The 25115-nt window shown below is 35.9% G+C and overlaps 3 protein-coding genes across 6 annotated transcripts; 1 reads left to right on the top strand and 2 right to left on the bottom strand.

The window, feature by feature from the left end:
- The first annotated feature begins 416 nt into the window (after window positions 1–416).
- LOC110904987 (rab GTPase-activating protein 1) lies at window positions 417–8891 on the top strand. Its single transcript, XM_022150846.2, has 18 exons — window positions 417–716; window positions 2057–2126; window positions 2225–2734; window positions 2845–3033; window positions 3120–3233; window positions 3335–3393; window positions 3486–3552; window positions 4201–4252; window positions 4339–4431; window positions 4557–4640; window positions 4712–5079; window positions 5184–5245; window positions 5742–5811; window positions 5936–6016; window positions 6110–6211; window positions 7401–7525; window positions 7617–7737; window positions 8485–8891. Exons 1-18 carry the CDS (start codon window positions 661–663, stop codon window positions 8674–8676), a joined length of 2415 nt encoding a protein of 804 aa, XP_022006538.1. The 5' UTR covers window positions 417–660; the 3' UTR covers window positions 8677–8891.
- Window positions 8892–11940: 3049 nt separating this feature from the next.
- Window positions 11941–17769, bottom strand: LOC110904988 (probable serine/threonine-protein kinase PBL7). Its single transcript, XM_022150847.2, has 5 exons — window positions 17560–17769; window positions 16654–16847; window positions 15061–15250; window positions 13498–13889; window positions 11941–12455 (listed from the first exon to the last, which is right to left on the bottom strand). Exons 1-5 carry the CDS (start codon window positions 17651–17653, stop codon window positions 12177–12179), a joined length of 1149 nt encoding a protein of 382 aa, XP_022006539.1. The 5' UTR covers window positions 17654–17769; the 3' UTR covers window positions 11941–12176.
- A 3194-nt stretch (window positions 17770–20963) lies between these two features.
- LOC110904989 (two-component response regulator-like PRR73) lies at window positions 20964–25115 on the bottom strand. 4 transcript variants are annotated; one of them, XM_022150848.2, is made up of 9 exons: window positions 24593–25115; window positions 24007–24315; window positions 23649–23810; window positions 23429–23562; window positions 22969–23130; window positions 22451–22589; window positions 22107–22371; window positions 21454–22042; window positions 20964–21382 (listed from the first exon to the last, which is right to left on the bottom strand). In XM_022150848.2, exons 2-9 carry the CDS (start codon window positions 24239–24241, stop codon window positions 21290–21292), a joined length of 1779 nt encoding a protein of 592 aa, XP_022006540.1. In that variant the 5' UTR covers window positions 24242–24315; window positions 24593–25115; the 3' UTR covers window positions 20964–21289. The 4 variants fall into 4 exon arrangements, with proteins under 4 accessions (XP_022006540.1, XP_022006543.1, XP_022006542.1 ...); XM_022150851.2 differs by having other exon boundaries at window positions 22107–22350; window positions 22451–22514; window positions 24593–24833; XM_022150850.2 differs by having other exon boundaries at window positions 22451–22514; window positions 24593–24831.

Genomic DNA, 25115 nt, shown 5'->3' on the forward strand with positions numbered 1-25115 from the left:
CCGGTACCAGTATTACGTTTCAAACCGGTATACCGGATTTTACCGCCGGTACAAACTTTATGCCGTTTCACTTATTTACCGGTTTTTAAAACATTGCTTACCATAAATTTAATGCCACATTCTTCCTATTTATTCTTTATCCATTATCTTTGGCACCTAGTATTAGTATTCAATAAAAAAAAAAATAACTAACCAAACACCTATCAATATCATTTTGGATATATTACGACTAACCTTTTTTTGGTTTTTTCTTTCGTTTCCTATAACTGGTACATCGAAACTGGCTGAATTTTCACTCGCCGCAACACGCAGGCTTTAATATACCATATAATAACTCTCAAGTCTTAGTCTTATCTTATGTAAAATATAATATAAGAAACATGATATCTTATGTAAGATTTTTCTACAATTAAAGTGTTACGTTATGATTTCAGATCTGCCCCTTGACCCAAGCAATAGTTGTGTGTGAAGAAATCACCACATGTATGTATGCTGTATGCACCTCCCCCAAACACACTACTGCATAACCTCAGACGTTAATCTCGGCTTTATCACGTGACCTCTCTCTCTCTCTCTCTCTGCAGCAGTTGATCCAAATTGAGTACACTCGCAATAGAATAGAAGCAGTTTTTGTTTGTAGATCGATTGAAATCTCCGATAATGAAGGCCAAGCCACAAATCTCCAATCCCCCTCTTGTCGCCTTTGAACATAAGAGGTACTAGTATTTCTTGCTTTCTCCCCCTTTTCTTCGATCCTATTTCCATTTTTAGCTTCTTTTATGTTTAGGTTACTGGAATATAGTGTCATCATGTAATGTCACATTGGAACTTCTTACGGAATTCATCTTAAGAATGGAATTGAGTTAGGTCTTTTTTAGCGGTGCGCATACTTAATTAACTTTGCGATTAACAGTGATTTAGCAGTTTCTAGGATCCGTATTTTTGCGATTAACTTCAGAAGAGCTAAGATGCTTTGAAGTTTCAACAGTAATGATTGTCAAGATGAAAAAAAAAGTATTGCAAATGAAATTAAATACAATACTCCCTCAGTTTTGTTGGATTTCATTTTTCATACATTAATTATGATGTGACTACCGATCAGTTCGAAATATCCTTTAAAAATAACAAAACAGGGGCATTTTGGCTTGGTAATGGGGACTAGATAAATATGTTTTCGTTAGCCATTGAAATCGCCGTATATAGAACGGTTTCTGTTCCATGGTACATAACGAAGGTAGTAACAAGTATGACTGTTTGAATGGTCTTGATCTGTGTTTAAAAAAGCGCGCTTTAAGCGTGAAGCGCTGGAAACATCGCTTTTTTTGGTCTGAAGCGTTACATTACGTGAAGCGCTGTGAAGCGAGCTTTAAGCGCGAAGCGATGATGGTTTGAAGCGACGCCTCAGCCCAATCAGGTCACATTTGGGCCATTTTTAAGCCCAACAGTCTTTAAATAGGGTTAAATGAGGCCTATTTCTTTACCCTAAGTATGTTTCGACTTTAATTTATGTTTTAACTATGTTTTTTATGTGTTAAGTGTGTTTTTTAATCATGTTTTTGTGTTTGTTATTGATTAACAAGTAGAATAGGTCATATTGATGTCTACAATATATATATATATATATATATATATATATATATATATATAGATATATATATATATATATTTTAATTTTGAGCGCTTCGTATACATGAAGCTCTCGCTTCGCGCTTGAAGCTTCGCTTAAAGCTTTTGGAACCAAAACGCTTCGGAGCGCTTCGCGCTTTTTTAAACCAAGGTCTTGATGTAGGCTTCTAAAGGGATGCTAAAAATCCATATATGTGTGGTTATACCATTTTAATGATTCATATTTGCTGCTTGTGGATGTGGTTATGGATATGGATATGGATATGGCCCTATCTGTTTTCAAAACTACCGGATACCCGACTTTTTTATGTAATGGCTGATGTGTGATTCGTGATATGTTTGTAAAAGTACTTGTGAACTTAGAAGTAGATGTGTCATGTGTGATTGGAAAGGTTGTTTGGCTAAGCACTGATGTAATTTTGCTGGACAGAGACGCCTATGGTTTTGCAGTGAGACCTCAGCATGTACAAAGATACCGTGAATATGCAAACATCTACAGGGTTCTTACTCTCTCTCTCTCTCTCTCTTCACATTATTACTTATTCAAACACTTGATAACACAAAACCTGCTAATCTTTAGTATTTAACATGGTTTTAGGAGGAAGAGGAGGAACGATCAGACAGGTGGAAGAACTTTCTAGAACGACAGTCGGAGTGTGCTCAGTTGCCTGTAAATGGCTCATCCGCACAGGAACAAAAAGGAGATTCAGTTGACGGCAGCTCTGATAAGACTCAAGAAGGAGATGATGGTTTAAAAGAACCCAAAGCTCAAAAGGATGAAGCATCTTCAAAAACTCATCGGGCCCAAATATGGGCTCAGATTAGGCCATCACTTCGAGCCATCGAAGATATGATGAATGCCCGTGTTAAGAAAAAGATTAATGCCACAAAAACAGAGAAAAATACCGGAGCTGAAGAGGACTCTGAAGATGAATTTTACGATTTGGAGAGATCTGAATCCGACCCAATTTCGGAGGTCCTGTCAACTGACGGTGCCGGTGCCCCAGCTCAAGGTTCTGCTGACGTGTCACCGGAATCTTCGATTCCATGGAAGCAGGAGTTGGAGTTTCTTGTTCAAGGGGGAGTGCCAATGGCGGTTAGGGGAGAGGTAGGCTGTTTGTTATCTGATTACACTTAGGGATCATGAGTTAGATGTAGGATTTTACTTTTTTATATTATAGTGTTAGATTTTTAATAAATTGCCACTTGGAATTGCAGCTCTGGCAAGCTTTCGTGGGTGTGAAGGCTAGACACGTTAAAAATTATTATCAGAATCTTCTACTTCGCGGCAGTAAGAATGATAATAGTGTGGACAATCAAGGATCAGAAGTAGACGAAGCAAACAATATTAATCCAACAACAGATTCGGTGCATGTACCCGAAAAATGGAAACTGCAAATAGAGAAGGTCATCACCTAAACTTTTTCATTTTATTCATAACCCACTTAGTTTTATTTATATTTCCTAATCGTATAAATTGAGTTTTTCTACAGGATCTGCCTCGGACTTTCCCGGGTCATCCTGCTTTGGATGAGGGTGGTAGAGATGCTTTGAGACGTATACTCACTGCATACGCTCGCCATAATCCCTCTGTTGGCTACTGCCAGGTCAGCATACAAGTTACAACTCATCTGATTACAACTGTTGTTTTGCAATTTTGCAAATATTCTTAGTTTCATAATATGCTAATATGTTGGATTGCGTGCAGGCTATGAATTTCTTTGCAGCCTTATTGTTGCTTCTGATGCCAGAAGAAAATGCATTTTGGTGGGTTTGAACTTTCTTGTCTATGCTTACAATATTTGTATCTCGTAAAGGTTAATATGATTCTGATAGCTAGTATTACATTTTATTTTCAGGGCTTTATTGGGTATTCTTGATGATTATTTCGAAGGCTATTATTCAGAGGAAATGATAGAGTCTCAGGTAAATTACAATGCCTCATGTCTGGACTCTACAGTAAATAAACTGTTTAAAAATAGGCAACTTGGATTTAAATAATCCCAACTTGCTCAATTTGGCCGATAATAATCCCAACTCAGTTATTGGCCGATAATAATCCGAACTGGTCCACTTTTGGCCGATAATAGTCCGCCGTTAAAAATAGCTTAACGGAGTTAAGCTTTTTTCCGAATTACAAACCGATGTTTTATGGATTTTGATCAGAACGAGGATACGATTCGATTTATGTAAAACCTACCTCGAAACAGTGCTGCAAATGACTTGAATTTTGTTAATTGGAAGTTTAAACACCCAAATTGAAGCACCGTTTTCGTCGTTTGGGGCAGTATTTCGAGGTAAATTTTATATCAATCAACTCGTATCCTCGTTCTGATCAAAATCCATAAAAACATCGGTTTGTAATTCGGAAAAAAGCTTAACTCCGTTAAGCTATTTTTAATGGCGGACTATTATCGGCCAAAAATGGACCAGTTCGGATTATTATCGGCCAATAACTGAGTTGGGATTATTATCGGCCAAATTGAGCAAGTTGGGATTATTTAAATCCAATTTGCCTTAAAAATATGATTATAAGGCAGGGTATTTTATCTATTACACTGTGGTTATTCTTAGGTTGATCAACTTGTTTTTGAGGAGTTGGTGCGTGAGAGATTCCCTAAATTGGGTTCGTTTTCATACATCATCTATGTTTTTTAACTTTTAACGTGACGTATTTCATAGTTTCTGATGTCACTTGATCATCTTATGCAGTTAACCATCTAGATTACCTTGGAGTCCAAGTAGCCTGGGTCTCCGGACCATGGTTCCTTTCGATATTTATGAATATACTACCCTGGGAAAGTGGTCAGGTTCTTCGTTTCATTAGCCACACTTCATTTGTGTCTATTAATCAACAAGGGTTATAAACTTATAATAATATTTGCAGCTTATAAATAATTGTTATCATTGTTTTTTTTCTTGCTGTCCAGTTCTTCGAGTGTGGGATGTACTTTTATTTCAAGGGAACCGCGTCATGCTCTTTCGAACGGCACTAGCTTTAATGGAATTATATGGTACATTTTCTGTTATTTTTTGTTTGACGTATTTAAGAAATTGAAACTTAAGGTTGTTCAGTTTTGTATAGGACCTGCATTAGTGACAACAAAAGATGCCGGAGATGCTGTTACATTGCTGCAGTCACTAGCCGGATCAACTTTCGATAGCAGTCAACTTGTATTGACCGCTTGCATGGGTTATCCAAACGTATACGAGGAAAGACTACAAGAATTGAGAAACAAACATCGGCCAGCTGTACAAGCTGCTCATGAGGAAAGATCAAAGGGACAAAAGACGTGGAGGGATTCCCAGGGTTTGTCGTACAAACTCTATGGCTTCAAAGAAAATAAAACAGAAAGTAAAATCACAATTGGTGGATTATCAAGAATTAATTCTGAATCTTCTAGTACAGACGGAGACTCGGAGATTAATCCTGTTCCAGATCTTCAAGAACAGGTATATTACCACTTTGAAACCAATCGAGAACCAAAAGGTCCATATTAATGAGTAAAATATGAATTAATATATTCCGTTGTTAATGACTTTTTGTTTTTTTGTAGATGGCATGGCTGAAGAATGAGCTGTGCAAAGAACTAGAGGAAAAACGATCCGCCATAGTCAGGTCAATAGGCTACTTGTATATTCATGAAAATAGTGCAAAAAGATGGTAGATATTTACACTTTGCATATTGGGTTGTCGCAAAAATAATGTTTACCTTTGGTTACTGAAAAATATCCTAATCATTTTTTATCTATTTTACCATTAAAACAATCATTACGAGGTATTCGTGAGATTTGATATTGGTCAACTAGTTTTTTCGTGTCTTTTCTTATGAAGGGGTATTTTAGGTATTTTATTATAAGCCAAATTTTTTTATTAAATTGTGTGCCAAGTCAAACATCGCTTTTTTACAGCTAATCATCTGTTTCTGCTTAGTCCATAGTGTATATAATCACTTCCCAAATACCCGCAAATCTTAAATGATCAATTTCCGTTTAGGACCACATTGAACATGTAGCGTGCAGTTTTTGCTATAATCATTTTTTGCGCTCGAGTCCTCTACTTATATTTCTTAACCGTTCTTAAAAGTTGGCCTAATGTTCTCTTCTCTCTCCAGAGCGGAAGAGCTGGAAACTGCATTAATGGAGATGGTCCAGGAGGACAATCGTCGAGAATTAAGTGCAAAGGTATGCTACAAAAACTTTCAACAAGTTGGGCAATTAGAGAAAAATGTCGCTATTCTCTGACTGTTCCAACAATATTTTTAGATTGTTACTCTGATATCACACATAATGATTTAAATTTCATTAGGTTGAGCAATTAGAGAAAAACGTCGCTGACCTACAACAGGCCCTTTCTGACAAGCAGGAACAAGAGAGTGCCATGCTTCAGGTTTTAATTTAACGCTTCATGTAATATAAAAATTTATTAGTATTTGATTACATACAAGTTTTAATGGTAATTGCTTAATTGTTATTCCTTAAGGTTTTGATGCGGGTAGAGCAAGAGCAAAAGGTAACAGAAGATGCTCGTAGATACGCTGAGCAAGACGCTGCAGCCCAAAGATATGCCACTGAAGTGCTTCAGGTTAGTTTTTATATGTTTACTAGTATTTTGACCCGCCGAGTGTTGCAGCGGCATCAAAACTTAAAGTAACTCGAACTTATACCGTCAAATATTTGACCCGACTCGTTTTTGAACAAAATGTATGTCAAAACGTAGACCAACTGAAAACGCACATGAAAATAAGCACGAAAACGTGTTATATCTGACCTGACTCATTACCGAGAAAACTTACGTCGAAACGTAAACCAACTTGGATTTATAACGAAACGTACTTAAAAATAAGCACGTAAGAAAATAGTGTTTTTTACGTATAAGAATGGTACCATGCGTTGCGGCGGAGTCGAAACGTAAAGTAACTCGAATTTATATCTCATAGTGAAAACGTATTATATTTGACCTGACTCGTTTCCGAACAAAACGTAGACCAACAAAAAAACGTACATAAAAATAAGCGCGAAACCACGTACATATAAATAAGCACGTAAAACTCGATAGGGTCAAAATGACATGTTACAAAGTTTTTAGAAAGTTAAGGGGGTGTAAGTGGCAATGCTAAAAGTTGAAAGGTTGACACACAAAAAGAAAAAAAAACCATGGGTTGGATGGCATCGTTGTAAATTTGGCAAAGATAAACAATAAAAAAAATAGAGGTTGTGTCTTAGGTACTATTCCTAAAACACCCTCTTTTGTTATATTAATAATAATAATAATAAGAGTGAATTTCAAGAATTGTCCTTTATTTTTATATCAACTTTCAGGCGTTGTCCTTTATGTTCAAAATTGACGAGTTTTGTCCTTTATGTTTTCATATCATACACGTTTTGTCTTTTAGGCCTAACCCAGTTAGTTTTTCAATTAAATTTGGTCATATGTTTTGCACATAAGGGCATTTTTGTCAATTCAAAGGTAAGTTCAACGACAGATTTTCAGCTCAAAGCTTCTGCAACCTTTGAATTGACAAAAATGCCCTCATGTGCAAAGCACATGACCAAATTTAACTGAAAAAACTAACTGGGTTAGGCCTAAAGGAAAAAACGTGTATGATATGAAAACATAAAGGACAAAACTCGTCAATTTTAAACATAAAGGACAACGCCTGAAAATTGGTATAAAGATAAAGGACAATCCTAGAAATTCACTCTAATAATAATAATAATCTACCTATTAATAACAACTGAATATTTTAATTTAAACATTTTGCATTGTTCAGGAAAAGTACGAAACAGCAAGTGCTACCCTTGCTGAAATGGAGAAGAGAGTGGTTATGGCAGAAACAATGTTGGAGGCAACTTTGCAATACCAATCCGGTCAAACTAAAGCACAACCTTCTCCGAGGTATCACTCGGGCCAACCCGCAAACGCTTATTTTCGTTTTTTTTCATTTCTTGATGGTAAAAGAATAAAACCGTTGCTCTATATCATGTAGATCTACAAATCAAGATTCTTCAGCGATAAGAACAAGTCAAGAACTTTCACAAGAAATACCACCAAGAAAGATTAGTCTATTATCTAGACCATTTGGGCTCGGGTGGCGTGACAAGAACAAGGTTAATTTTTTTTACTTCTTTTGCCACTGGATTTTTTCTACGTTGAAACCTTTTAACTAGGGTTGTAGCCTTGTTCGTGTTCGTTCGTTAAGGAAATTAATGTGTTCACGAACGGTTCATGAACACTTACCGAACGAGATTTTGTGTTCGTGTTCATTCATTAAGGAAATGAGCGTGTTCGCGAACGGTTCACGAACACAAATAAATTTGGCGAACGCGACGAAGGATAAAGATAGACGGCCCAAAGAGTAGCACTCGCACTTGAATCCCTTATTGTGGAACGGGGGTCGACCGTATTCGCCGATGTAAATAATGAGAAATTAAAGGGAAATAGTGCATAAACAAGGTGAAAGAGGGTTTCCTAGTTTAATTGTTAGGGTAATAAAATAAATAAAAGTTTAATAGTATAAAAAGCACACATAAAATATATGCAAGTACAAAGATCTTCGATTAAAGCACAAACATATGAACATAAAAGAACGCAAATCAATGAATGTTCATAAACACGTTCACGAACACCTTACCGAACGTTCACGAACACAATCGAACGAACAGGACCTCTGTTCATGTTCGTTCATTTAACTAATCGAACGGAATTTTTTGTTCATGTTCGTTCGTTTATTAAACGAACGAACATAAACGAACTTCCCGACGAACGGTTCACGAACTGTTCGCTGAACGTTCGGTTCGTTTACAGCCCTACTTTTAACTAATATATTTGATTTAAACTTTTAATGAAAATTACAGGCAAAGCCAGCTGAAGAGCCGGCTGATGTGAAGGCTACAATCGAGGAACAAAGTCCAAAAGTCGTGGAAAAACCAGTAATAGAGCAGGTGCATGCGAAGATAGCTGGTGATGAACAAAATGCAAAAGTTGTGCAGGAAGATGAAAATGGTGATCAAATGGAACAAGTGTCTTTGGCTGATGATGGTAAGTAGATGAAGTCGACGTGTCTATACTTACGGTTGAGGAGAAATGTCGGTATTTTTGTCTGTAATATTTTTCTTTGATACATTATTTATAACTTACATGTAGCTCATTAGCCATTTGATTTTTAGTTATCAATAAGACCCTAGTTCGTTTGAAGAGAAATGTAAAAAGAAAATTGGGAATTATGGTATTGTATTTTTGCTAGCTTTGACTTTTGAGCAAATTCTTTTTTCTTGTTGACTTTGATCTTGCTTAAAAGTTTCTGCTTTCCGAACAGGAAGGAGGATCTGTGTATCAATTAATTTATGATCATTGTGTCAGCCTAGTGGCCACCGACCCCCACTTTAATCCGGCTCGAGGACCCTGTGAGGTCACAGGTTCGAATCCTGGCTGAACCCAGGCTCTTCAGTTCCCCTCGAGTTGGTAGGGGTTTCGCCGCCAGGCAGCGTTGTCGGATCGCTAGCTTGGGAAGTGGGATCACTTCCGCAGTCGGGGGTACCGTGCATCTACCTTTTTTATATGAGGTTAAATTATGATAGTTGGTGGTAAATTTTGAATATGATAATCAAGTTCAGAACTTTTAGGTATCCTGGAAAGTCTTAACATCACTGGGCGACCCCCTGCTGATGCCACCCAGCTGGTTCCGGAATGTTTCATTTCATTATTATGTGGTAACTAAACAATGTCAAAAGTTTTTATATAACTTGAATATTTGTAGTCAAAAGCCACAATGTGTGCGCCGAAGCGCTCATGTGAGGCCTAAATGCCTTAGAGATACGCCAGTAGCGTATCGTCTAAAAACATGGTGGAGGCGCACACCTCCGGTTAGGCGTGGGCAAATGCTTGGAGCCCTCTCCTCTCACATATTTGGTGGGCCTCTTTAGTAGTCCCCGTTAAAAAGTAATATCCCTCTCACTTTAGCCATCCTTTTATTTTGTGTAAAATGTTTGACAGGTGGAGGGTGATAGCGCGTACTTCAACAAATAGTACACCACACACTAGAGTGTAGAATACGTTTCTAAAATCTTATTTATAAAATATAAACATGAAAAAATTAACTAATTTAGTTGCTCCTAAATAAAGAAAACTAAGACCAAACAAGGTGGAGCGTTCAACTAATGGTCTTGCACACAGTACATAAATGGTCATAACCACAAATATGTTTTAGGGTTAAATATATTTCTTGATACATGTTTAGTGTTAGTTTTCCACCACCGTTGGTCCATTAAGTTTAGTGACCTCTTTGCATTTAAAATAGTTGGCCTGTTAAAACGGGCATTACAACTCAGTTAACAGGTCATTCCGCGTAGGGCTATTCCAACGTTTTTGAAAGACGCTAAGCGAACTACGAAGTGGGGACCCTAATTTCACCCATAAACTCTCCTTCAATCCCAATGGACCCATCGCCATGGGTGATTACGGCTACTTTTTTCGTCTAGTGAAAGCCGATAGCCTAGAAATTGAAAGCAGGTTGTGATGAGAAGTGGGAACGATGATTGCGGCTGTATTTTAGGGGCTTTAGGCTACTGAATAATGATGATTAGATCGATGGTTGTTGTGTTGTAATAGCTAGAAATTAATATGAAATGGGCGTTGAAACTGGGTCTTTTTTTTGTTAAACACTATTTACTTTGGGATACCTCAATGAAAAACTAGTTTAGTTTTGAAATAAACGTATTTATTTGGGCTTAAGGGTTTAGCTTTAGGGTTTAGGGTTTAGCTTTAGTGTTTAGGGTTTAGCTTAAGGGTTAAGCTTTAGGGTTTAGCTTTAGGTTTAGCCTTTAGGGTTTAGCTTTTAGGGTTTATAGTTTAGATTTTACGGTTTAGTTTAGGCTTTAGCCTTATTTTTTAGCTTTAGGGTTTAGAGTTTAGGAGTTAGGATTTAGCGTTTAGGGTTAAGAGATCTTAGTTAGGGTTCGACGAGCCGGTTCCAACGCCGCTGGAATGAGTCCAATCGGAGTTCGTTTGAGTCGGTTCCCCGTTGTTCCCCACTTTTTTAGTGTTCCCCAATGAACCTTCCCATATTCTAAAAAACTGGAGGCCCTTATTTTTTTGTGGGCCTAGGCCCGTGCCTAGGTTGACAAGCCTATGGAGCCGGCCATGATTCTACGTTCGTGTCAAAACATGTCAATTCTAAAAAAGGTTCGGTTGTTCTCGCCATAATAAGTTTGGGTCAAAACAACTTTTCTAGAAAAAAAAGTATCAAATAACCAAAATTATCATATAAAACAAAAAAGCAGTTACAACATCTAACTTCAGAAAATTGCTATAAATATTCAACTTCATTAGCAATGCCAACTTCCAGAAAAAATGCATCAGATTACCAAAATGAAAAAAAAAATAATAATAAAATAAAAATAAAAATAAAAAAATAAATATAATCAATAACAACAATATGTTCAAGCATCAGCAGCATTTTGTAACTCAATCTCAAGTCTCTAAGAACACAAAAACGATTATAAAACACTCCAAGTCTCCAAAGAGACGACTCTGGTTGGGTGATGCGGTGAAGAGCATAGAGCGACTATTTTCATCTTTGCTCATTCCAACTCTTTTTCCCCACTTGGACCCATTAAAATGTATTTAATCTAGAAATATTGGATTTTAATAAGTCTCAATTATTCGTCGTTGGCCGCCAACTGTCTCAACTTAAAAAATAACCACTGGCAGTCCCAACTATTAACATATTGGCCTCCAATGGACTCTGACTAACAGATCCTTAACGCCGTTAGTCTCCGGTCGCCGGAAAAGCATTTTTGCCCCGAAAACTCAGCATTTTCGTCCCAAACCTCTTTGTAACCTTATTACGAACCTTTAGGAACCCTTTTCTAGTAAAAGCCCCAATTATTGAAGTCGCCGGAAAACTCTTTTTTTCGCCGGAAAACTTCTTTATGTCCGGAAAACTCAACTTTTTGGCCGGAAAACTGAACATTCTCGTCCCAAACCTCTTTGTAACCTTAGATCGGACCTTTACAAACCTTTTTTGGGCCAAAAACGGTTTTCCGGCGATCGTAGACTAACGGCGTTAGGGTTCTGTTAGTCAGGGTCCATTGGTGGCCAATACGTCAATAGTTGAGACTGCCAGTAGTTATTTTTGAAATTGGGACTATTGGTGGCCAACGACGAATAGTTGGGATTATTAAAATCCAATTCCTTTAATCTAAAACAACCCATAGCCTTAATTATAAATCCAAAAGTGTTCTGAGTCAAAAGTGCCCTCACTAGTAAAGTACATAAACAAGAAAAAAGGTCTATACTAAGTACCACTAGTCTTTATATAAAGCCAAATTGACTGTTACCCTTTTTATATAAAGCTTGCTAATTACAAGAATCTCCAATCCTTATATTAAAGAACACAAAAATTCAAGTGAAAGGAAAAAAAAAAAAAAGAATGGTAAGACAAAATATAAAAAAGTTGAAAAGAATAACCAAACATGAACATATTCCCATGTGTTATATAAACACAAAAGGGTCATATTTCTTGTTAGAAAAATATCGACCGTTCACCTCACCTGGTCGAAGCATCGCTGTTTCTTTGTGTTCTAGGGGTGGAAGAGCCTGAACGAGTGGTTTGAGACTGGTAGGTTCGCGGGTCATATTTTTGAGAAGCGAGATATGTAAGGGCTGTAACTACATCTGCAATCACGGGTCGCATGTTGGGCTGCTCTTGTACACACATCGCGGCAACAGCAAGTGCCTGATACAAACCTCTTACAGGGTACTGCCCTTGTAGCGTGGGGTCCGCCATCTGTCCGAATTTTCTACGGTCTTTGAATAAAGGGCGCGCCTGCAGTTAAAGTAGAACTCTTTAACACTTAACAAACTTGAATATGTAAAAGTAGAGGCCTGTAAATGAACCGAAAGAACACGAACATATAATCGAACACATTTTTTTGTTCATGTTCGTTTATTAAGAAAATGAGCATGTTCGTGTTCGTTCGTTTAAAAACTAAACGAACGGTTCACGAATGTTAATGAACATAAACAAACAAACTTAAACGAATATAATTTAACAAACAATAAACAACACAAAAAAAAAAAAAAAAAAAAAAAAAAAAAAAAAAAAAAAAATAATTGAACAAACAGAAAGTAATTTTTAATAGAGTAAAATGCACGGATAGTCCCTGTGTTTTGGTGAAATTTCACCTTTAGTCCCCAACTTTTCAGAATTACACTCTTAGTCCCTGTGGTTTGACAAATTGTTACTCGAATAGTCCCTAAAGCGAATGAAGGTTACTCGGATAGTCCCTGTGGTTTGATAAGTTACTCGGATACTCCCTGTGGTTTGACAAGTTGTTACTCAGATAGTCCTTGTCATTTCACACCCACTTAACCAGAAAAACTAACCTCCATCCGCTTTGGGGACTATCCGAGTAACAACCTGTCAAACCACGGGGACTAAGAGTGTAATTTTTAAAAGTTGGGGACTAAAGGTGAAATTTCACCAAACCACAAGGACTATCCGTGCATTTTACCCTTTTTTATATAAATAATGATTAAACATGATATTGCAAAACCCATTTTTATTACTAGAAAGCTCAATTACCAATTAGTTATATTTATATAGGTAGTTAGAAAGTTTTACTTATATGAAACGAACAAACATAAACGTATGTAAATGAACGAACATAAACGGACATTCATGAACATAAATGAACGAACAAAACATGTGCTCATGTTTGTTCATTTAATTAAATGAACAAAAAATTGTATTCATGTTCATTCGTTCATTAAATAAACGAACTTCTCGCCGAACAAGTTCACGAACAGTTCATGAACGTTCGGTTCGTTTACAGGCCTATGTAAAAGTAAAGCGGCTTGTTTCTTACCCAAGCAACCAGATTGTGTTCACAACCGGTTTTCGAATGGTCAATGGCCTTCCTCCCGGTTATAATTTCAAGAAGAACGACCCCGAAACTGTAAACATCTGACTTCAGTGTGAGCTGACCTGTCATTGCGTATTCAGGAGCACAGTATCCGTATGTCCCCATCACTCTTGTTGACACGTGAGTCTTGTCACCAACGGGCCCCAATTTGGCCAACCCGAAATCGGAAAGTTTGGGATTATATTCTTCATCAAGCAATATATTTGAGCACTTTAGATCACGATATATAACCGGTGGACTAGCTTTATCATGCAAATACTCCAAGCCTTTTGCTGCACCGGCAGCAATCTTCATTCTTGTGTTCCAATCAAGTTGTTGTTTATCAGGTGGTAGATCTGGATGTAAAAACAGATTAATAATCAAGAAAACTTTGATAATTAGGTTCTTTGTATAATTATATGAGAAGGTAAAGGATCAAATAGAAATAAAATTAACGTACGAAACGTACGAATTGGGGGAAAAAGCAAAAAAGTGGCGGTGTCATTTTGGTAATTATCAGCAACTTCAATATTACTGGGGAAAAAGCAAAAAGTGTCTTGTAAAGTAATTTTGAGCATTTGTAGAGTAATTTTGAGCATCTGTAGAGTAATTTTGGGAAATGTAGGGTAATTATCAAATTACTCTAGTAGAGTAATTTTGGAAAATGTCTTGTAGAGTAATTTTGTTAGCATTTAGTTATGGGGTTTAGCTTTATGGTTTAGTTTTTAGCTTTTAGTTGTGTGTGTGTGTGTGGGGGGGGGGGGGTAGTGTAATTTTGATAATTACCCTACAGTTTTGATAATTACCCTACACGACCAAAATTACTCTACATGAACATTTACAATGGTTTAGGTTTTTTTTTTTTTGTCTGTGTGTGTGTGTGTGGGGGGGGGGGGGGGGGGGTTGTATAATTTTGATAATTACCCTACAATTTTGATAATTACCCTACACGACCAAAACTACTCTACATGAACATTTACAAAATTACTCTACAGAAGCTCAAAATTACTCTACTAGAGTAATTTTGAAGTTGCTGATAATTACTGAAATGACACCGCCACTTTTTGCTTTTTCCCCCAATTCGTACGTTTACTTTATTTTTACAAGAACTTAACTCTATATGAGAAATACTACAGATAAAAAGATTCTGATGTTAATAGACATTTTCCTACAAATCTAAATAAACTTTGAAGAAAGAGTAAATTGTCATTTTCATCCCTGAGGTTTGGCCACTTTTGCGACTTTCATCCAAAGGTTTGATTTTTCGCATCTGGGTCCTCGTGGTTTCAAAATCTTGCCATTTTCGTCCCTAAGGTTTGGCACTTTGTTGCGACTTTCGTCCCTCGAGGTTTGGCCCTCAGGGACGAAAATGACAAGATTTTGAAACCGCAAGGACCCAGATGCGGAAAAACAAACCTTTGGATGAAAGTCGCAAAAGTAGCCAAACCTCAGGGACGAAAATGGCAATTTACTCTTGAAGAAAATAATAAACTAGGATAAATATATTTTTGAGGTTTGATTGCTTACCATGCAAATGGTCTTCTAACGATCCTAGTGGCATGTACTCATAAACTAAAAGTCGTTGATCTCCGTCAGCACAATATCCAATTAAATTAACCAAATTAGGGTGATGAAGTAGGCTTAACATCAATACTTCAACAAGGAACTCTCTGTTTCCTTGCAAACCATTACGATCAAGTTGCTTGATCGCCACAACCTGCAGAAATATCATAGAATTAAAAATATGCTTATATAGTTGAATTTTGCGGTCAAGAATAACCGTTTTCAAGTTACATTGGTATATGTTCTTTAAATTCTCAAGAAAGTTATGATTGCTATACTAATACGTCAATAAGTACCCTCTCTGTTTCATGAAATTTGCAACAGTTGACTTGACATGTAGGTTTAGTATAATATTTTAACTGTTTGTCAAATATATTAGATGCCCTTAGACCATGTGTAGTCAGTGGCGGATCTAGAGACGAAACTAAGCCGTAACGTTTTATAAATAAGCCGTAACGAAATCGAAAAAACGTCAATTTTTTCCAAAATTTACACTAATTTTTCCAAATTTTTCCGCGCCAAGCCGTAGCGGAGGTTGCCCCCCGGTAAGCCTTATGTCCGCCACTGAGTGGTAGAAGAAAATCAGCGTGGAGCGCTACACGTGGGCAAATTGGGAGTGGAACACCCCTTCAAACAAGTGTGTGAGTTCCCCTCTTGCCTACGTGTCGCTGAGGTGGCAACGCTTTTTTTCCACATTCATTTGACCACTACGGATGTTCTTAAAAGTTCTAGCAAATATATTTTTTATGGATCAAAATCAGTGCTGACAAATTGTGTAATGATGCATTTGGGCAAATAAGTAATTTGACTTGCAATCTTTCACAAAATGAAATACTATAGTTTCTAAAAAAATAGGAAAAATTACAAGTTTTGTCATTTATCTTTATACCACTTTTCAGACGGTGTCCTTTTTAACGAATGTTGACAGGCGGTGTCCTTCACTAGGTATTTTGTTGCAAGTTTAGTCCTTTACACCCAACCCAGTTAAAAAACCCTGTTAATTGTTGACAGGCGGTGTCCTTTACTAGGTATTTTGTTGCAAGTTTAGTACTTTACCTAGGTATTTTGTTGCAAGTTTAGTCCTTTACACCCAACAATTAACAGGGTTTTTTAACTGGGTTAGGTGTAAAGGACTAAACTTGCAACAAAATACCTAGTAAAGGACACCGCCTGTCAACATTCGTTAAAAAGGACTCCGCCTGAAAAGTGGTATAAAGATAAAGGGCAAAACTTGTAATTTTTCCAAAAAAATATTATGTTCACCAAGCTTAATCGGTTATCAGAGGGTTAAAATAGACATTTGACAACAAATCCCACTCGTTAAAACTACATATCATGTTAAAAGTAATAATCTCCACCATAAAAAGTGTGTCATGTAACAAGGTTATTTATTATATCTACCCAATATATGTATTATCTACAAGAATTGACTCTCTAAAGTCAAAATGCCTCTTTTTTCCTAGAAATTGACTTAACAAATGGAGTCATGGAGAATGAATTTAGTTCACATAAAAAGTATATAATAATTATAAACAAAACTCGATAAATTTGACAAACCTGGTTGGTACTCTCTAACCGCCCTCTATACACTCTTCCGAACCCCCCTTCACCCAAGAGATAATCCGCTCTAAAGTTTTTGGCTGCAGCCGCCAATTCACGAAACGTAAACGTGTGTGCTGCAATGTGTGTAGACCCCCCATCTTTAGAAGCTTCTTTATGTACACCAACAGCCGAATTAACCTTCGATTTATCTGAAAAAAAAAACCATAATTAGAACAATAAAGTACAAAATTTCAAATTTTCAATACAAGATTCAAAAGCAGACAATAGATTACCAAAACCACTAAAAATAAACAATCATAAAGTCCAAAACAGACCACAAATAGCTTAAAGTTTCCGCCTTTACGCATCCGGTTAACAAAAACTGTATTAAACATATTCTTATGATTTCTAATTTGGGAAAGAATTTAAACACTAAGTAATTAAGTATACAGTTACTACCAAAGACTATGAATCCTATGATTCATTTAATTAAAAATCATGACAAATAATTCACAACATTATTAATTAATAACAATAAATGAAAACAAATACAGAACCTTCAAATGATTAATCAAACACTGACCACAAATTCTCTTAGTATTCCCACTTTTGCAACACTACTGATAATCAATATTCAAAACCACAAACAGATTAAAGAAAATGCTAAAAACAAAATTACCCAAAAATTAATTTTACTAGGTCATATCAGATCAGCCCCCACAAATTCTTTATTCAACTTAAAGCATACCCTTTTTTTAGTTTTAACTTAAATAAAGAAGTTCAAAAATAGTAAACCCTATGAAAAGAATTGTTAAGAAAGAAGAAATTAAGAATTGGGGTAATTGAATTGATCCAAGAAAACAATGTTGAAAATGGGTTTGGGATAGAATTTGAAAATTATGATTTGTGTGAAGTGGGTACCTGAAGTTGATGAGATCTGATCTTGTGGGTTCTTGTTGTTCTGCTGAAATTTAGGTTTGTTCTTGGATTTGTGAGAGCAGAATAAACAACCCATTTGTTCTTTTTTGTTTCCCTCTCTAGAAGACACGCAGAGTTCACCAGACTCTAGAGAGAGAGTTGAAAATATTTAGACAACAAGAGAGAGAGAGAGAGAGTTTCATTAATCATTTTTGGTTATTTGTCTTGTTGCGTCTCTCTGCTTTTTGTCTTGGTCTATAATGTAAATTCCTCCATATGTCTTCCCTTCTTTTAATTTCAATTACAATAATTAACTTTTTAGTTTTAGTTTTAGTTTTAAACCAGTGGAGATTTTGTACATGTACGTTCTTTGCAATCTGATTTGTGATTCACTAACAAAAGAAAGTTTTTTCGTATAATGTATCGTGAAACTTGTAAGTGAAGATTTTGTATATATACGTTTGCAATCTGATTTACTAATAAAAGAAAGGTGTTCCGTAGGATGTATCGTGAAACTTGTATATTACTTTTACAGATCAGCGGAGATTTTGTATATATATGTTTGCAATTTGATTTACTAACAAAAGAAAGATTTTTCGTATGATGTATCGTGAAACTTGTATATTACCTTTACATGTTTTTAAACATGACATATAATTAAAAAAAAAAGCATAAAATGCTACATTTATGAAAATTTATGATATCAAAAAAATATCTTATTTGACCAAACATTATAATTTGTGATATCAAAATTGTACTTTATTTAACTAAACAAAACATAAAAAGTAAATTTTTATTCTTCATCTTTGTTGGATGGTTGAAGTACATAATTATATTGTGCATAAACGTAAAATATAAAAAAAGACAATTAATTGTTATTAATTGTCGTTAGGTAGTCAAAGTGCATAATTATATTTCGTTAAAGTTGTTGATCCAATAACGTGTGAAAACCGATAGCGATACAATAATGCTTTATTTGACTAAACATCACCACTTACGATACAAAAAAGTATTTATTTGATCAAGCATAAAAACAATGAGAGAAGGTAATTTCTACTCTCAATCATCATCGAATAGCCAAAATGCTTAGTTATATTTCACTGAAGTTACTAATGAAGCACTTGCAAAAGTTGTTTACAATACTAAAAAAATATACTAAAACTCAGATTTTAATAAAATTTATATTGGAATGTTGACAAAAGATTAATATAAGGGTGCATTAAAATGGTCAAGGTTTATTAGAGAAAATCAAATTAAACAATAAAATAGAATATTAAAATAAATATCTAGATGGTAAGCATGAGATGGCATTGTTTAAATGGTGAAGGTACCATCCATGAATTTCATTTTCGTTATTAATAGAATAAAATAGAATTATCAATAGTTGAAATGATTAAACAAAAACAAACATTTTCGTCTTTTGATCGGTGAATATAACTCATGTGAAGTTATGGTTGTGATTGTGAATCCAAAAGTCAAATGATAGGGCATAGATGATAGATGTATTATTGTATACCACTTAAAAAATAAATTCTTCATTTACTATAACAAGTTGCCATCAAGTGTATTAATAAAGCTAGAAACACAAAATTACCTTCAACAAGTGAAATCTCATGTTTGCTTGTCAAGTTGAATCAAACATTCAAGAAAATGTAAATATGTCTACAATATAATGTGGGGATCCACTAATGGGCCTCACGTTACATCAAATTCATTTATAAATATAAATCATTAACCATGATTCTTAATTCTTATATAGCTTACAAAAACACACCAAACCCTCATATGCAGTTCCTCATATTCTTATATTTATGTGCCGAATCATGAATCATATTATCACCAAGAAAATAACTTGGAATTTGAAAATTATACGAATTTATAACTTATGATCACATATATAAACGACTTTACATAATTAACTGTAATTGAGTGAAAAGTGTATAAACAATATGATTGTAATTAGATTTTAAAAAATATGCCTTTCGGTCAAATTTGATTAAGTTTGACTAATTAATACACAAATGCTAAATGTGTGTGACGCCTAAATGGTTGTTCTATGTGACCAACAATCACCTTTCATATATTTACTCGCGTGGTAAACTTTATGCATGTCTATGATTGGTGATGGGGATGTCCATTTGTCCATAGATTGAAAGGACATAGTTTTGTAAGGTTGCATATGGCATGGTGGTAGTTGTGAATGATGATGCGGGAAGAAACGATGATGTCACTAAGGCTATAAGTTGTGGAGGAGCCCATCACTTGGAGATGAGCCTCCGCCTTCACGTAGACAGCCACGGCATCGAGTGTGAGGGATGGGCCTAAAGTGTGGGTGATGAGCCACAACAATATATACAAGATGCATGCATGTATGTATGTATGTTGATAAAGAAAGAGAGAGGAACGTCCTCTTCATCGGTTGGGCGACAGGACGGCCCCCAAAAGGGCGGTGTGGATGAGCCGGGACGGTCATCGCTGGACCGGTGTTGTCCCCCACACCTTATAGCCTAATGCTGACAAGTATATAATGAAATGGGTTTTAGTTTTGTGTCTTTTTAACAAATCCATGTGTTACATATTTCTAGAAAGAGGACTAACTATCCATTTAATTTTAAAGTGGAAAAGTTGAAATCTCTAAATTTTAGAGAAACACATGCACTATCGAGTATCCATGTAGAATGCTCTTTCCAGCCTTTTCTACACGGCCTATTATTTTTTTTTTTTTTTTTCTAAACGCACACTCACTCATGTAAACCTTATTTCTTATATTTTTTGATTTTTTTATATATTTTTATCTAAAAGTACACTCACCCATGTAAACCTTATTTCTTATACTTTTTGAAAACACGCCTCTTATCTCACATAATGTTTCTATAAATTTTTCATACACATCTTTTACTCTTATCTCACATAATGTTTCTATAAATTTTTCATACACATCTTTTACTCTTCATATCACTACTTTTCAAAAATATATGCCATCACATTATTTTTTACCTTTTACGTGATTTTATTGATTTGTTAAAAGATAACATTCTTTTTTATAGATTACAATGATATATCACTTATTAAGTTATAATTCTTATAAATTTATTCTATATGCTTGAAGAAAACTCCTTAAAATTTCTCTACAACTTAAAAACACCATACAATATACTAAAGTAAAAAATTGATAGAAACAAAGTAAAGTATATTTATTTGATATAGTTGAAGTAAAGTAATATTATCCAATGAGTAAAGTATAAAACAAAATTATCCAATGAGTAAGGTATAAAACAAAATATTTAATACGCTTAAAATAGAGCTTTTTTTGCATTTTTTTTTTCTGTTTTTTTTTTCTCTTTGAATTGCAGTTCCTAGATTTTCTAGGCAGATACCATAAAAGGCTTAAACCCTTAAGAAGCATACGCCAATAAGAATGTCATCATATGTTTGTTGATTATATAGTTATAACTGTTCTAATACATTAAACTAAATTCAGCAAAATGTGTTGTGTTAAGTCGTTAACTTAACCAGTTCAACACACTTATTGAATCTACATGACTTATAACTAAACGTGTCATTTACTTAAACACTATATCAAATACATTAAAAGAAATAAAAAATAATAAACTCTATAAAGCAGAAACACATTTGCACGAATGAGACTTGTTTCTGAAGAGTCCTTGATGAAAAACGTTCCCTTCATATCTACATCTTCATATACATACACCATAATCCATATAACCCTTCCTTATGAATCTGCATCTTTCCCACCTTGTCTGACAAATTGCCCACGAACACGTGGCCTCTGTTCTGCCAGCTTTTTTCGGCTCTGATATCGCACCTTCAAATACAATCAACAAAAAATGTTGTCAAACAAGGACAAAATGGTGTTGTCATTTGTATGAAACGTACCTTTTTCTCAAAACATCTATTTTTTCGCTTTTGCCGGAACTTACTGAGGGCAGCTTCTCTCTGAGCTAATCGGTCTTGATCACCCCCACTTCCACTTATATTTCCAAATTTACCCTTTTCAGCGAGTCCATTATCACCACCTTCAATTACGGCGGCATAGCTGTCACCCTTTTCACCACTGTTTCTATTCTCACCATTACTCTTACTATTACTTCCTGATGCACTTCCATAATTTGTTTCAGCTGGTGCAGTCGAACCATTAGACACAACGTTTCTTGATGACCCATCATCTTGGTTCGCCATTTCTTGCTGCTGTTGTATCTTGTGGGCATCGTGGTGGACTTGAAACCGTGCCGCCTTGTCACCCTCAAGAGGATTAGGCACACCATCCAATGCATTGTTGGTGCTTGAGCCCATATCGTTATTAAGAGTGCTACTGTCATTAGAACGTTGATTCGGGGCTCCATTTGAGTTAGATTGTATGTTCATGGGGTTCGCTGCTTCCGAGCTAATTGTAACGGCTAGTGGCGAACAGCTGCCTGCGTTTGTGGTTGGAGCTTGATTCGCATTCGATGTGGTGTTGTTATACCTGCATGACAACAAGCGTTAAAATTTAACTATTTCTAGGCAAAATCAGATGACAATATTAGTACCTGGAGAATGCTGAAAGATCAGACTGTTTTAGAACATTTCTTTTATGAGTGCTGACATTAGTATCCTCCACGTCGAGTTGTCTCTTCAAACTGAGGTCAAGGGCACGTGAGCACTTACTATTCGGCGACGCATTTAATTTCCCGATCATAACATTAGTAGTAGACTTGGTTCTTGGTTCACTCGTTTCCTTCAAGTTTGACTCAATGGTTCTTTCTAATTTTCTAGGGGCTCCTATTTCCAAATCTTTCCCCATCGCAATCGCATCTGCAGTATGTTATAAAATACATGTATCCAAAAGAGAATACAAAAAATATAATGATAAAAATAAGTGTCGGTGGGTTACCTAATTTATCATCCTCTCCAGCATGCTCTCTTGTGCTAGTTTTATCTGGTCTTGCATGGACAACCTGGGCACAAGTGGTATCAGGGGGATTTTGATACTTTGTGGTTTCAACTTCTACCACTCTTTTTGGCCAAGAACTCTATATAACCAAGAATATGTATATTAGTGGCATCACTTTACAGTATTGAGGCCTAGATTTTGATATAAAAATAAGGGTTAATGTTGGATAAAACCAAATTTTCAACATTTATGTGGTTTAGTCCTTGTGTGGCGATTATATCCCTCAACTTTTTTTAATTAACATATATAATTATAGTAATGCAAGTTCAAAAAGTTGAGGGATATAACAACTGCAAAAAGTTAAGGGACGATTGGTTGGTTTTATCCGACATTAATCCTACAACTAAATGACTAATACACACACTCCTACCATAAGATGCCAATACTTATATGCAACACTGCCTTCATTTCTAATGTATTCACGTGGTTATTTATTTACATCCGATTAATAGAATTACCTGAGTGCCACTTCCATCATCACTTCCATCCTTAGCTATCAGGTCCATGCTCCTGTCATCATCCTCATCACTTTCATCACTCTCATCATCAGAGATTTCAATGCTTCTTGCCTTGGTAGGTTTATGAGCACCAACACCACTCTCACTCTCACTGCCGCTAGACTGATGAAAACGCGAGAAATTAATGCAAAAGGGGAAATATTATCGCGTACTTTGTTAATGTATTTTGTTTAAAAGATAAAGTAGCTGTAGTCACATTCATTGGCGAAGCTTTGAAGGGGCCGGGAGGGGCGCCCGACCCCCCGAACTTTTCGGTCAGTAGTGTTATATATGTAGTTTTCGTATAGAAATTTTTGGGTATATACATTTTCGACCCCCCCCCCCCGGTCGAAAACGTCAAGCTTCGCCACTGGTCACATTAACCCTGAAAAAACCAGAAGCCAGAGTCCAATTAACTCACACTGTGGCATTTCCTCCACACATGCTGCCAGAGGTTTTTAAGCTCATTCTTACGAATGGGTTTGACTAAAAAGTCAACTGCACCTTTAGATAAACAGTTAAAGACTATACCCATAGAGTCATCAGATGACATCACTGCACACAAAATTTGTTAGGTATACGAATTGAATGTATAATTTATAGCAGTTTAAATTTCTGATGAGAAAAGGAATAATACTCACTGATCACTGGAGTATTTTTGCGAGGTACGAGGTTCATGATCTTGGACAAAAGACCAATTCCTGAGAGATGTGGCATGACTACCTCGGTTAAAACTAGATCAATTTGTTTGTTGAGATCAGTTAGTACTTTCCATGCTTCTAGACCATTAGCTACAGCAGTAACTGCATGGAGCAACACATATGTGGTCAAATAACTATGAAAACATAACAGAATACTGATCATTCAGATTACAAGTGGGAATCAACAGTATCACATACAAAGCATTCAACAATTAGACTTTCTCGATTTTTCTCAGTTCATTGACCACTAAACAAGTAACATTCAACTAATATCCGTAATACAATAGTTACAACAGACCTTCATAGCTGCAATTACGCAGCAGCGCCCTGACAACATGACGAGTCGAGTCATCATCTTCCACAAGCAGAACTTTGAGAGACCTAAGAGGCAAAAACCTATCCCACTGAATCACAGCTCCTTCATGTTGCTGTTGCTGTTTAACCGACTCTACACGATCGCTACCACTAACATCCTCATTAATCCTCAACTCCTCTTTCTCCAAACAACCTTTTACCATTAACCGCACCTCCATCTCACACTTCCTTCACCTCCTTTAGTTTTCTTCCAAACAGACGAAGCATCCAATCATCCAACAGCAAAAACACACTAATTCAAAATAATTCAAAGTAACAAACATAAGTATATAATATTCATACACAATTCATCATTAAACTAGTAAAATATTAACAAATACACTTAATTAGATCACAAATCCAACGAATTAATGAATTATCAGTAAATAAACCTAACAAAGTCATCAAAAAGCTTATCATGATCTCATACTTTAACATAATTAGTGAATTATCAGTAAATAAACATAACAAAATCATCCAAAACCTTATCATGATTTCATTTCATAACATAATTAGTCAGAAACACTCACATTTACGCGAATAACGGAGATACGAACATCAAATCTTTGACTCACAGCTGAAACACGAACAATTCAGTCAAATCTGTAGACAAATTATTGTGAACTTTTAGAAACTTGTATGAAGTGAAGCGTGAATCTAGGGTTTGTAAAACGTCGTCGTCGAGAACAGAGAACGGTTACGATCTACTGGTTGATGAATTAAGAAGATATTATAATCGTTATGATGACGTGGAGGAAGCGAGGGTCCAGAATGTGCCACGATAGTGAATAGGTAGGATGGAGGGTGATAACGTGTGTATATACGATTGGAGTGGACACGTGGTGTGGTGTGAGATGAGTTAAAGGTCTGTTGAATCAGTGTGGGCCGCCATGCAGTTGAAGGATAAAGTGGTTTATACCGAAAATGCCCTTGACATGTCAGCAAGAAAATATCTGGATTGATTCGCGGTACGAATGACCAGTTAGCGGTTGTCAAGTGTTGCAAGGTAATAAGTTGTGTTGGATCTCGGAGTTTTTCTGGATCAGTTCCCAC

Source organism: Helianthus annuus, chromosome 14 (assembly GCF_002127325.2).
Source record: "Helianthus annuus cultivar XRQ/B chromosome 14, HanXRQr2.0-SUNRISE, whole genome shotgun sequence".
Classification (NCBI taxonomy): Eukaryota; Viridiplantae; Streptophyta; class Magnoliopsida; order Asterales; family Asteraceae; genus Helianthus; species Helianthus annuus.